The sequence below is a fragment of the Vitis vinifera genome, chromosome 13 (genome assembly GCF_030704535.1).
Source record: "Vitis vinifera cultivar Pinot Noir 40024 chromosome 13, ASM3070453v1".
Lineage (NCBI taxonomy): Eukaryota > Viridiplantae > Streptophyta > Magnoliopsida > Vitales > Vitaceae > Vitis > Vitis vinifera.
In genome coordinates this window covers 12,368,172-12,382,843 of record NC_081817.1, presented here as the reverse complement: position 1 = coordinate 12,382,843, position 14,672 = coordinate 12,368,172, and the positions used below count along the sequence as shown (strand labels likewise).

The 14,672-nt window shown below is 38.2% G+C and overlaps 2 protein-coding genes across 2 annotated transcripts; both read left to right on the top strand.

Moving 5' to 3' along the window:
• Positions 1-3,550: 3,550 nt before the first annotated feature.
• Positions 3,551-4,189, top strand: LOC132254890 (uncharacterized). Its single transcript, XM_059741906.1, has 2 exons — positions 3,551-3,739; positions 3,806-4,189. The coding sequence occupies exons 1-2, from the start codon at positions 3,551-3,553 to the stop codon at positions 4,187-4,189; spliced, it is 573 nt and encodes a 190-aa protein (XP_059597889.1).
• A 143-nt stretch (positions 4,190-4,332) lies between these two features.
• LOC132254889 (uncharacterized) lies at positions 4,333-7,019 on the top strand. The gene is made up of 6 exons (XM_059741905.1): positions 4,333-4,515; positions 4,575-4,735; positions 4,814-5,118; positions 5,195-5,358; positions 5,412-6,402; positions 6,547-7,019. Exons 1-6 carry the CDS (start codon positions 4,333-4,335, stop codon positions 7,017-7,019), a joined length of 2,277 nt encoding a protein of 758 aa, XP_059597888.1.
• The last annotated feature ends 7,653 nt before the right edge of the window (positions 7,020-14,672 follow it).

Below are 14,672 nucleotides of genomic sequence, written 5' to 3'. Positions count from 1 at the left end.
ATCTCGAAAAGGTGGACAAAACTCATTTTGTTCATCAAAAACCCCTCGTTGGAGTTTGTTGTCATCATGGTGTCTAAGAGCTCCTCGATTTCAACGCTCATACACTCATAATGGATAGGGCTCACGAAAATTGCGATTTGTGGTTGGATTCGTGTGAATCGCGCCTTCACCATTGATTTTTGAACCAATCTGTGGCCAACGTTGGTCGTTGTAGTCATCTTGTTGCTAGTCGCCATGTTGGTCTGGTCGTTGCTTCATGGGTTCGCGTTTTCCTTCGATAGTAAAAAAAACCTCCATCTGCGTGAGGCTGCGAAGAGTCTCGTTGATCCCATCAAGTCGTTGCTCAATTTTTTTGAATCGTTGTTCATCGTCGATAGTTCATTTTCCACCAGAATCGTCATCAGCCATCATAGCGAGGTAAAAATCCTTGCTCTGATATCAATTTTGGTGTAGCGGAAGGTTTGTTTCAAAACAAAACAAAAAAACACTCAAGAACAAACACAAATATCACAATAGGATCTGAAAATTAGGAAATAATTTTGAAAAAATATATTGAACTCCTCTCTAACAATTACAATGAGCCTTTAAATAACGTTTGTAATGCAAAAATAAAGGAAATAACTAAAATAGGAAACTAGAAATAGGAAACCAAGATAATTGGAAACTAGAAAAACTAGGAAAGAAATAGGAAACTAATGATGAATCGCCAATAGAAACTAATAATGTAGAAAATAGAAACTAATCTAAAATAGAAACTAATGATGTAGGAAGCTAAAAATAGAAACTAATCTAAAATAGAAACTAATGATGTAGGAAGCTAAAAATAGAAACTAATAATGATTGTGTGTTGCATCAATTAAGTACATAGAATGCCAAACATGCAAAAATAACCAACTTATAATGGATATGAGAAATGCTCAAGCCCTTTATGCATTGAGTCAAATTCATCAATCGTAAGGAAGCACATGCCGGGCCAATGTAATCTCATGCACATTGCACGCAATTCCATGTTTCTTGCCATCTCCATGGTAACCAGTTGGGCAAGTGCATGAGTAAATGCCCGGGATGTTGGTAAAATTTTTGTCTGATTCATTGCACTCATTAATGCTTTTTGAGAACACAAAGTAAAATATAAATATATATATATATTAACGGTTATGGTAACAGTTACGGTGGTGGTGACGATAACGATCATGAAAATGTTGAAGATAACGGTATCGCGGACGGTAATAGTAATGATGGCAATGAAGGTAACTGTAATGGTCACGATCACGGTAATGGTAACAATGACAGTGACGATAACAATGACGGTAATGTTGACGATAACTGTGACTGTGATGGTGATGGGAACAGTATCGATAACGGTGACGATAACGATGATGGTTATGGTGACGATAACAGACATGGTAACAATCACGGTAACGGTGACGGTAACAATAACGGTAATGGTAACGGTCACTTTAACGATGATGATAATTGTAACTGTCATGGTAACAGTCACTTTAACGGTTATAGTTACGGTAACGGTAATTGTAACAGTGACAGAGATAGTAATGGTAATTGTAACAGTGATGGTGATAGTAATGGTGACGGTAAGAGTGGTGGTAACAATGACGGTAAGGGTGACGGTAGCGGTGATAGTAACAGTGACGATAAGAGTTATGGTGATGGTAATAGTAACGGTGATGGAAACAGTAACGGTAATGGTAATGGTGACAGTCACTAAACGGTAACAGTGAGGATATCGGTTATGGTGACGGTGACGGTCACTGTAACGGTCACCGTAATCGTAATGATAACTTTCACGATAACGGTGACAGTAATAGTAACAGTAATGGTAATAATTACGGTGATAGTAACGGTGACGATAAAGGTCACAGTAAAATTGACGGTGACGATAATGGTTACGGTCATGGTAATGGTGACAGTGACAGTGACGGTAACGATGATGTAGAAAATAGAAACTAATAATGTAGAAAATAGAAACTAATCTAAAATAGAAACTAATGATGTAGGAAGCTAAAAATAGAAACTAATCTAAAATAGAAACTAATGATGTAGGAAGCTAAAAATAGAAACTAATAATGATTGTGTGTTGCATCAATTAAGTACATAGAATGCCAAACATGCAAAAATAACCAACTTATAATGGATATGAGAAATGCTCAAGCCCTTTATGCATTGAGTCAAATTCATCAATCGTAAGGAAGCACATGCCGGGCCAATGTAATCTCATGCACATTGCACGCAATTCCATGTTTCTTGCCATCTCCATGGTAACCAGTTGGGCAAGTGCATGAGTAAATGCCCGGGATGTTGGTAAAATTTTTGTCTGATTCATTGCACTCATTAATGCTTTTTGAGAACACAAAGTAAAATATAAATATATATATATATTAACGGTTATGGTAACAGTTACGGTGGTGGTGACGATAACGATCATGAAAATGTTGAAGATAACGGTATCGCGGACGGTAATAGTAATGATGGCAATGAAGGTAACTGTAATGGTCACGATCACGGTAATGGTAACAATGACAGTGACGATAACAATGACGGTAATGTTGACGATAACTGTGACTGTGATGGTGATGGGAACAGTATCGATAACGGTGACGATAACGATGATGGTTATGGTGACGATAACAGACATGGTAACAATCACGGTAACGGTGACGGTAACAATAACGGTAATGGTAACGGTCACTTTAACGATGATGATAATTGTAACTGTCATGGTAACAGTCACTTTAACGGTTATAGTTACGGTAACGGTAATTGTAACAGTGACAGAGATAGTAATGGTAATTGTAACAGTGATGGTGATAGTAATGGTGACGGTAAGAGTGGTGGTAACAATGACGGTAAGGGTGACGGTAGCGGTGATAGTAACAGTGACGATAAGAGTTATGGTGATGGTAATAGTAACGGTGATGGAAACAGTAACGGTAATGGTAATGGTGACAGTCACTAAACGGTAACAGTGAGGATATCGGTTATGGTGACGGTGACGGTCACTGTAACGGTCACCGTAATCGTAATGATAACTTTCACGATAACGGTGACAGTAATAGTAACAGTAATGGTAATAATTACGGTGATAGTAACGGTGACGATAAAGGTCACAGTAAAATTGACGGTGACGATAATGGTTACGGTCATGGTAATGGTGACAGTGACAGTGACGGTAACGATGATGAAAACTGTGACAAAAATGGTGATGGAAATGGCGATTGTAACGGTGACAGTAACAGTAACGGTCACGCTCATGCTTAAGGTAATAGTGACGGTAACGATGATGGTAACGGTGAGGGTGATGGTAATGGTAACGATGACAGTAATGGTGATGGTAACGGTTACAATAATGGTTTCGGTGACGGTAATGGTAATGGTGACGATGACAGTAACGGTAGCGATAACGGTAAGGGTAACAGTAACGGTCACGGTCACGGTGACAATGCCGGTAATGGTCACGATCAAGGTTACGATGACGGTGACTGTAATGGTAATGGTAACGATCATGGTAATGGTGATGATAATAGTAACAATAATGGTAACTGTAACGGTGACGATAATTGTGACGGTAATGATGACGGTAATGGTGACTGTAATGGTTACTGTAACGGTAACGGTAACGATTATTGTAATGGTAACAGTAACTGTTATTGTAACAGTAACGATTATGGTTACTGTAACAATAATGGTAACAGTTACGGTGATGGTACTTGTAACGGTGATGGTAACTATAATGGTAACGGTGATGGTAACAATAATGGTAACGGTGACAGTAACGGAAATGGTGAAGGTAACGGTGACGGAAATGGTGATGGAAACGGTGATGGTAATGGTGACTATAACGGTGACGGTAACGGTCACGCTCATGCTCAAGGTAACGGTCACGGTAGCGGTGACAGTGACGGTGACGATAATGGTGATGCTAACAGTTACGGTAATGGTTTCAGTGACGGTAATGGTAATGGTAATGGTGACGGTGACAGTAACGGTAGTGGTAAAGGTAAGGGTAACGGTCACGGATATGGTAACAGTGACGATAACTATGACGGTAACGGTATTGGTAACAGTAACAGTTATGAAATCTATTACGGTGATGGTAACGGTAACAGTAACGGTAATGGTAACAGTGAAAGTTGTAGTAACAATAACGGTAATGGTAATGGTAACTATATGATGGTAATAGTAACAATAATGGTAACAATAACAATGACGGTAACGATGATGAAAACGATGACTGTAATAGTGACAATGACGGTAATGGTGATGGTGACGGTAACGGTTACAGTGACGGTAACGATAATGGTTATGGTGACGGTAATGGTAACGGTGACGATGACAGTAATGATAACGACCATGGTCATGGTAATGATGATGGTAACAGTGACAGTTATAGTTACTGTGACGGTAACAATAACTGTAATGGTATCAGTGATGGTAACAATAACGGAAATAGTAATGGTAACGATAATGGTGGTGGTAAAAATAACGGTAACAATAACGGTAACGTTGAAAGTGATGATAACGATGACGGTAACAGTAACGGTTACGTTAATGGTTAGGGTGACTGTAACTTTAATGGTAACAATAACGGTGATGGTGATCGTAATAATAATAATAAGGGTGATGGTGATGGTGACAGTGATGATGACAGTAATCGTAAGAGTAACGATAATGGTGACGGTAACCGTAACAGTAACAATAACGATAACGGTGATGATCGGTGATGGTAATGGTGACGGTGACGGTAACAGTAATGGTAATGGTGACGATAACGATGACATTATGATTATTATAATAGTTATAGTAACAGTGACGATAATGGTTACGGTTACGGTAATGGTGATGGTAACGGTCACAGTAACGGTGACGGTAACAATATCAGTAACGCTAATGGTAACGGTCACGGTAAAGGTGATGATAACAATAATGGTTATTGTAATGGTAATGGAGACAGTAACGATGATGATAAAGGTAACGAGGACGGTAACGGTTACGGTGACGGTAACGGTAATGGTGACCGTGACAGTAATAATAATGGTGGTGGTGACGGTGGTGGTAATAGTGACTACAATGGTAAAGGTGACGACAACAGTTACGGTGACGGTAATGGTAACGATAAGGGTAACGGTGACGGTGATTGTAACGGTAACGGTAAGGGTGACAGTAATGGGGATGGTAGTGGTAACGGTGACGGTAACGGTAACGATGATGACAATGGTAACAGTAACGATGAAAGTAATGGTAGCAGTGACAGTAATAGTAACGGTGACGGTAACAGCAACAATGACGATAACGGTGACAATAACAGTAACAGTGATCGTAACGGTGACTTTAACAGTTACGGTGATGGTGATAGTGACAGTAATGATGATGGTAATAGTGAGACTAATGGCTAGGATAATGGTAATGATAACAATAACGGTAATGGTGACGGTGATAGTGACGGTTATAGTATCGGTAATAGTCACAATAATGGTGATGGTAACGTTGTCGGTAATGATAACGGTAATGGTAACGGTGATGGTGACGATAATGGTGACGGTAAGGGTGACAATAATTGTTATGATGATGGTAAAGGTAATGGTTATGGTAACGATGATAGTAACCATCACGGTCACAGTCACGGTAATAGTGATGGTAATGGTGATAGTAATGGTGACGGTGACAATAATGATGATGCTAATGGTGATGGTGACGGTCACAATGACGTTAACGATGACGGTAAGGGTGACGGTGACGATGACGGTAACTGTAACGGAAAGGGTGACGATAAGGGTCATGATGATGGTAATAGTGATGGTGATGGTAATGGTGACGATTATGTAGAAGGTCACAGTAACGGTGATGGTAACGGTAACAATATCAGTAATGGTGATTGTAACGATCATAGTAATGGTGACGGTAACAATATCAGTAATGGTAAAAGTAATGCTAACGGTCACAATAAAGGTGACGATAATAGTAACGGTAATTGTAACTGTAACGGAGATGGTAATGATGACAGAAATGGCGACAATAAATGTGACAATGACGGTAACGGTAATGGTGACCATGACAGTAATAATAACGGTGGTGGTAATAGTGACTATAACGGTAAAGTTGACGGTAACGGTTATGTTGACGGTAAGGGTAACGATAAGGGTAATGGTGACGATGATGGTGAAGGTGATTGTAACGGTAACAGTAAGGGTGACGGTGATGAGGATGGTAACGGTAACGATATCATGGATGGTAATGGTAATGGTAACGGTGACGGTAACGGTAACGGTGACGGCAATGGTAACAGTAATAGTAATCGTAACAGTAACAGTAATAGTGACAATAACAGTGACTGTAATAATAACGGTGAAGGTAATGGCAGCAGTGACGGTAACAGTAACAGTGACGGTAATAACAACAATGAAAATAACGGTGATAGTAACGGTAATAGTGATGGTAACGGTAATGGTGACCATGACAGTAATAATAACGGTGGTGGTAATAGTGACTATAACGGTAAAGTTGACGGTAATGGTTACGTTGATGGTGAAGGTGATTGTAACGATAACAGTAAGGGTGACGGTGATGAGGATGGGGATGGTAACGGTAACGGTAACGATATCATGGATGGTAATGGTAATGGTGATGGTAACGGTAACGGTGACGGCAATGGTAACAGTAATAGTAATCGTAACAGTAACAATAACAGTGACAGTAACAATGACGGTAACAATAACGGTGAAGGTAATGGCAGCAGTGACGGTAACAGTAATGGTGACGGTAATAGCAACAATGACAATAATGGTGATAGTAACGGTAACAGTGATGGTAACGGTAATGATAACAATGACGGTGACGATGACTGTAACTGTAATGGAAAGGGTGACGATAATGGTCATGATGATGGTAACGGTGACGGTGATGATAACGGTGACGATTACGTAGAAGGTCATGGTAACAGTGATGGTAACAGTTACGATGACAGTAACGGTAACGACGATGGTAATTATGACACTAATGGCTAGGATAACGGTAATGATAATAATAATTGTAACGGTGACGGTGACGGTAATAGTATCGGTAACAATCACAATAATGATGGCGGTAACGTTGTCGATAACGATAAGGGCAATGGTAATGGTAACGGTGACGATAACGGTGATGGTGACGGTAAGGGTGACAATAACAATTATGATGATGGTAAAGGTAATGGTTATGGTAACGATGGCGGTAACGGTAAGGATGCATCCATTGGAAAAACTTCTCTATATATATTCCCTTGCATCCAAGGTAATGGCTATATGGAATCCATGGCAAAGCAATTGGAAGCTAATTTACATGAACAACCTAAGCTTTGGAGCTTTATAGTCCTTTTCCATAAACAAATCATGAATGCAAGGATGAAAGCAAAGAGAGAAATCTAACATGAAGAATTCAAGAGGACATCAACTGTTTGACACTTTTGGAGCACTTCCTGAAGTCTATTTGATGCATACTATATGTCATTTCCAAGCTCAGGAAGTCAGCAATCCAACGCTTCAAATGGTGCATGAATTAGAGTTGAAATGAAGAAGTTAAAGCCATTGGAAGCCGATCACACCAAGCTGAAGGCCAATTTTGCAGGCTGCGAAATTAGCCTTTGGCTGCGAAATTTTGCAGCCATCTTGCACGCCTACGAAATTCTCTTGAGTGCTTCCAGATATTTGCGACCGACATTTTTAGATTTTTTGCTTCAGATATTTGATGTCTAAATCCCCATTTTCTCCTTGTAATCCACCAATTATAGGATTCCTTAGTTATTAAGTAAGAACAAAGGGTGAATAGCCTCATATATATTGTTTTGTAATTTTCATTACAGAGATATCTTGGGAGCTTGTTCTCAAAGACAACTTTTTGTATAGTTTTGAAAGGAAGTAAAATACAGAGCTTTGCTCTGCCTTACCTACTCAATTTGATTGTATTTTTCTTACTAGCCAAACAAGCTATGTGGATGTTTCCTCAGAGAATGGGTGGCTAGACTTTTTGTCTCTTGGAGCTAAGGTAGCTGGGTAAGGTGCCGAATGCAAGAATTGGTAGTTTTGTTGTTTCAGCTATTAATGAAGAGAAAGTGTAACCCGTTTATGGTTTCTATGTTTTTAATTAACTTAAAACGCCTTCAATTCACTTGGGCCAACACTTGGTAAGGCAAGTGATCTCTGTCCATTGAGATGCACTAGTTTACCTCTTGCGAGCCTTTGGGAGGTGACTTGAAGGTAGGATTTTCTAGAATTGCCAACACTTGGTAAGCTTTTGGACTCGAAGGAGACATCCATTAGTTATCTCTTGCGAGCTTGAGAAGGGAAGTCCAAGGTTAATGATCATCTTGAATGGCAAATGCTAGGTGAGAGGCACGAGCCATTGCAAGATGAATCAGTGAGAGGGAATTAGTGCTGAAATCCATGGAAGGGATACATCTGTATAATACCGGTTGGAGAATGAACTATATGTTAATTCTCCAATGCGAGGAAAAGAACCAAAGTGACCGGAACTCTATTTTTGCATGAGGAGCCTGACCCCAGTGCTCCTAAAACTCCAAGAAACGATTTTCTTTATAAGTAATTCCCATTACTTTCTTTTTCGTTAACTTGAAATCAAACCTTTTTCAACCAAAGTTTATGTTTTTTTTTTAAGCTAACCTTGAAATGAAAAGACACCCATTCAACTTTGAATTGGTATTAGTTGTAAATTGAAAACCCTTTTCAGTGAACGATCCTAGAGCTACTATGCTATGCTAGCTGAGGCTATCCTAGTACATGGTGTAATAGGTTATAAATTTTGTTGATTACTCCCATCAGGGGACCAAAAATCAAGGTACACCAACTGGGCACGAATCAACCATGATTCGAGAGCGCATGCCCTCTAACTTTGTATCTTTCCTTTGAGCTTCAATAACCTTCTGCAATATTGTTGGCTGAGCTACCAAAGTACAAAAACATGCACCAGAATCATGTACATCAAAGCAAGGATTGAACTCATTGATGTAATCATACATTTTCCACTCATAAACCACCAAGCCAGATAACACACATTGAGCCTTTCTACTTAGGGCATCAGCAACCGTATTAGCTTTTCCTAGATGATACCGCAAAGTAAAGTTAAAATCTTCAAGGGTTTTCATCCATCTCCTTTGCCTTGCATTCATATCTTTTTGAGAGAAAATGTACTTCAAACTTTTGTGATCTGAAAACACTCTTCAAAATTTTCACCATATAAGTAATGTCTCTATAACTTTAAAGCAAAGACTATGGTTGCGAGTTCGAGATCATGTGTAGGATAGTTTTGCTCATGGTTCTTCAATTGCCTAGAAGCATAAGCAACCACTCTTCCTCTTTGCATCTAAACACATCCCAAGCCATTTCTTGAAGCATCACAATAAACTGTATATCTTTCGCCACTAATAGGAGTAATTAGCACTCGCGCTGTTGTTAGTCTCCTTTTTAGCTCTTGAAAGGATTCTTCACACTTATCATTCCAATCAAAGTTTACTCCCTTGCATGTCAGTCTAGTCATTGGGCAAGCAATTCGAGAAAAGTTTTCAACAAACCTTCTATAGTACCCAGCTAGTCCAAGAAAACTACGTACTTCAAAAACATTCTTGGGTCTTTCTCACTTTTTCATAGCTTCCACTTTTGTTAGATCCACTAAGATACCCTCTTGAGAAACCATGTGCCCCAAAAATTGAATTTCCTGCAACCAAAAGTCACATTTCTCCAATTTGGCATATGACTGGTGTTCTCTAAGTGTTTGAAGTGCCATATGCAAATGATGACCATGCTCTTCAAATACCACCACAAAATGATCCAAATAAGGCTGATAAATATGATTCATCATATCCATGAATGCAGCTGGAGCATTGGTTTACCCAAACGGCATGACCACAAATTCATAATGCCCATTCCTTGTACGAAATGCAATCTTTGGAATATTTTATTCTCGTATCCTCAATTGATGATAACCAGATCTTAAATCAATCTTTAAAAAATAGCAAGCCCCACATAACTGGTCAAATAAGTCATCATTCCGAGGTATCGAATATTTTTTTTTCACTGTTACTCTATTCAATTTTCTGTAATCCACACATAACCGCAAGGATCCATCCTTCTTCTTTACAAACAATACTGGAGCACCCCAATGTGAGGTACTAGGCCGAATAAACCCTTTAGTTTGCAACTCCTGCAACTGAATGTTCAATTCCTTATGTTCAACTGGAGCCATCCTATATGGAGCTATTGATATTGGATCTATACCTGGATACAATTCAATAGAAAAATCCATCTCTCTATGAGGAGGTAAACATGGCAATTCTTTAGGAAAAACATCAGCAAATTCACAAACCATTGGAATACAATCTATAGTTGTCATCTTTTTGCCTTCTCCCTTCATATTAAAAAGAAAATAGTGTCCACCATCCTTTCTTGACCACTTGTCATCCAGGTTTCAAATTAGTGGAATAAATGTAAGACTTCTATCACCATAGAAACTCAAATATGAACCAGATCCATTGTAACTTCAAGACCCCCAATATAAAGTACACAAGCATGACACACCCACTTGGTTTCCACCTTACCACCCATAGGAGTCTCAACACATAATGAACAATGAAGGGGAACAAATTATATGTCTAGCATAGAGGCAAATGATGCAAAAATAAAAGAGTGGGTGGCTCCTAGATCAAATAAAACATGTGCCCAAGTGCTAAAACATAAGATCATACCTTCCACCAAGGCATTTAACTCTTCATTTTGTGACCCTATTGCATAAAATCTCCCTTGTTGTCCTTGCTCTGGCTTCCCTCCAGGCTTCCCTTATCTAAAGTCTCCTTCCCCTTGAGGTTGCCTTCCTTGGATTCGTGGATTCATCTACTGAAACTGTCGTTGAGATGGTTGGTATGCAAGTCGTAGAAATTTTGGGCACTCCCTCCTAAGATGTCCCACCTCACCACATTCATAACATCTCCTTGGTCCCTTGGGCGAATCTGTAATCCCACTATACTGCTCTTGTTTTTTGGGTTGTTGTTGGGGATGAATCACTTTCTGGCGGTTGAAGTCTCATTCTCGTTTTTCTGAACCACCAAACCTAGAATTTCTACTTCTCAACCTTTGAGCTTCCTCCATTTCCCTTTCATAACAAGAGTCGTTGCCACAACCTCACTGTAAGTACGAAGCATGAAGGGAGCAACCTGTGCTCTAATGTTCAATATCAACCCCTCTTGGAATTATTTAGCTCACATTTGTTCATCTGCAACCACATTCGGATCATATCTAGATATTTGTGTAAACTTTGTTGCATATTCAGTCACTGTCATATTCCTTTGAACCAAGTGTATAAATTCAACTTTTTTTTGTCTTCTAATGGCCTCTGGAAAGTAATTAGATAAAAGAAGCTCCTCATATTGCATCCAAACCATCTTAGTCACATCTTGAGTAGTCTTGATCATGTCCCACCAATTGTCTGCTTCATCTCTCAACATGAAGCTAAAGAAACTCTCCTTTCCTCAAGCACTGCCATTACATCCAGTATTTTCTTTATTTCTTTCATCCAATTCTCAGCTTCAAGAAAATTAGGCCCACCACGAAAGATTGGAGGAGTTAGTGCTTTAAATTCAAGAATTAATCTCACATTCTGGAATTCTGAACCAGTAGTTGGATATATTGCAGTTCTTCCCTCAGTTACATTACTATGAGATATTGAAGATGATCTAGTTGTTTGTCTAGGCCTTGTGGTTAATCTTTTCATTGCTCTAAGCATTTTGTCTTAGAAAGGTATACAAGGATTAGATTATCAATACATCACTTTATAAGAGTTATTCATTAAATCAAGCATCCTTAAACAATACAATCAAACCACTTATGTCACAAACACACATTTTCAAAACAAACCTAATAACAACAATATCATAGTAATGCATTCTCAATGATTAAGAACTCAAACAGGCAACATGCTCACAATTATCATAGCTAGGCATATTCAAACCAATACAACAAGGAATGTCATCAACACAAACCTAACATTCATCCTTTAACCTTTCACTTCATATCAATATATCATACACAATAAAACAGTGTCAATAATAATGACTCCAGTGCACCTATTAGGCTCCCCACCTATTGTCCACAATAGGGATCTAATCTCTTATGCTCTAATACCAAGTTGTCACACCCGGGTTTTTTTTATTCTTCAAACTAAAGAAGTGATACTCAAATACAGTATAAGTGCTCTCAAAAATTTAAATGTTGAGTTCCTGCTTGATTTTGTGCAAAAAGAGGATATGCAAAACCTGTTATAAGGAGTACATCCTGTATTAAACTTTGTAACTCGTAGTTAACAAAATATGGTTTTTTCTTAAAAGAAACTTATACTACATTAATTTACATATACCAAAACTCCATTTTTCACTATGGGTAGCCTATACTACAAGTGTACCTGACAAATATATATATATATATATATTACATCATTCCTACAAAAAGATTCAATCTTTGATACAAAAGGCAAGGCCTCAAAAGACTTTCGATGCGAGCAAACAACATCAAATCACTGTAAAGCATTGCTGAAGCATTATTTCGTGCATAGGTCTTCTGACCTACATCTATAGGAGGAAAATGAGTTGCAGTCCCCTTATATACCAAAACCCCATTGTTCACTAAAGGTAGCCCTTACTACAAGTGTACCTGAAAATTATATATATTACATTATTCCTACAAAAAGATTCAGTCTTTAATACAAAGGCAAAGCCTCAAAAGACTTTCAATTGAGTAAACAACATCCAATCACAGTAAAGCATTGCTCAAGCATTATTTCCTGCATAGGTCTTCTAACCTGCATCTAAAGGTGGAAGGGATAGGGTGAGTTCACAACTTAGTAAGAAAGTTTATAACAATCCAAAGCATACCCTTAAAAACCTAGAATTAAACGTTTAAAAGCATGGATGATAAACATTTTATAACCATTAACAAATGTGTAATCATGTCAAACATGTATGCATGTGTTTGCTAGATTCATCCTTACTTTTCCCCATCCATCCTTTCACAATTGATAAACTGCTGACCCTCAACAATCTACAAATCAGATATCAATGCTCCACAAGATACACGATCAATATAATAATGACTATTCTAGGACATCACCCAAGGGCAAGTCATACCCGTATCTTTTGGGACTCATACCCAAGGGTAGGACCAACCCCGTGTCTTTAGGGACTAAAACCTAGGGGTAGGACCAACCCCATACACCCACATTGAAGTGTCTTCCTCGAGGGCTTTAGGGACTTTCACCCAAAGACCCATGATCCCACATAAACAATATATCAAATGATAATGCCTGTAGCATCAAATAAACACTTCCCACCAATCAATTCTCTAAATATCATCTGTGATAATTCCATATCCTTCTTGCAATGCAACCACATCACGAACCATTTCGACAACACAAAACTATGAATCTTCATACCAATATACTTTCCAATATCATGATAACATTTCAATGCAATAAACTGAGATGCAATGACACATTAAAACATTTTATGAAATCATAGAAATAACGTGAAATTCCAACAAATGATTCAAGGAAAGAAATCAAATACATCATAGAATAGCATAAAATTCCCTACCTTACACCAGTTTCCTTTTTGCGTTTCTTCTATGTAGGTGATCTTTGCCTATTACAAGGAATTGAAATGAAACAACATAATTTAGGTTTCCTAACCATTAAAATTTATTCAATTAAAACTTGTGAAATTTTCCTTTCTTACTAATATTTAACCACTTTCTATTATTATATTTTTTTTTCAATTCTCATATTCCCCAATTAATTACCAAACACTAATTCTTTTGATTTTCTTAAAGCCTAACCTATTAACAAATTCCAAGTGCCCAAATAACCTAATTAATCACATATTTACTAATCCATTTTTTCAATCAAACCAAATTAAACAAAGATTCGTGCTGATCTTACCATTAATAAAATACTTCAACTAAAATACTTTAATCTTAAATTAATTGTGATTTTTAACTAAAATAGGTTTATAATTAATTACAATCAACTTTTACACAAATTTTACCGTTAATTCTTTTTAGCATACCATTAGGAACAAAAATAAACAAAAATTAAAAAATTAAACAACTTGCTTACCTCAAATCTACACTTTCTCTCTCTAGATTCTCTCTCTAACCCAAGTTGCTGCAGGTGAAATAGTGGAAAAGGAGCTGCAACCCCCTTATAAAGGGGTTTCCATGCAGCCAAGGCATTTAACTCTTCATTTTGTGATCCTATTGCAAAATCTCCCCTTGTTTTCCTTGCTCTGGCTTCCCTTGTCTAAAGTCACCTTCCCCTTGAGGTTGCCTTCCTTGGCATCGTGGGTTCATCTGCTAAAACTGTCATTGAGATGGCTGGTATGCAAGTCATTGAAATTTTGGGCACTCCTTCCTAAGATGTCCCACCTCACCACATTCATAACATCTCTTTGGTCCCTTGCCCTAATCTGTAGTCCTACTATACCGCACTTGTTTTCTGGGTTGTTGTTGGGGATGAGTCACTTTCGAGCGCTTGAAATCTCATTCCCTTTTTTCTGAACCACCAAACCTAGAATTTCTGCTTCTCAACCTTTGAGGTTCCTCCATTGCCCTCTCTATAACAAGAGC

What these genes read in the sequence shown, in the direction of transcription:
- LOC132254890 (XM_059741906.1), top strand. Translation starts at nt 3,551, where the DNA reads ATGGTAACTGTAACGGTGACGATAATTGTGACGGTAATGATGACGGTA. An exon ending in TGGTACTTGTAACGGTGATG is followed by an intron (nt 3,740 to 3,805) that starts GTAACTATAATG and finishes GAAATGGTGAAG; the next exon opens with GTAACGGTGACGGAAATGGT.
- LOC132254889 (XM_059741905.1), top strand. Translation starts at nt 4,333, where the DNA reads ATGGTAACGGTGACGATGACAGTAATGATAACGACCATGGTCATGGTA. An exon ending in CGACAACAGTTACGGTGACG is followed by an intron (nt 5,119 to 5,194) that starts GTAATGGTAACG and finishes TGGGGATGGTAG; the next exon opens with TGGTAACGGTGACGGTAACG. An exon ending in CGGTAACAGTAACAGTGACG is followed by an intron (nt 6,403 to 6,546) that starts GTAATAACAACA and finishes TTGATGGTGAAG; the next exon opens with GTGATTGTAACGATAACAGT.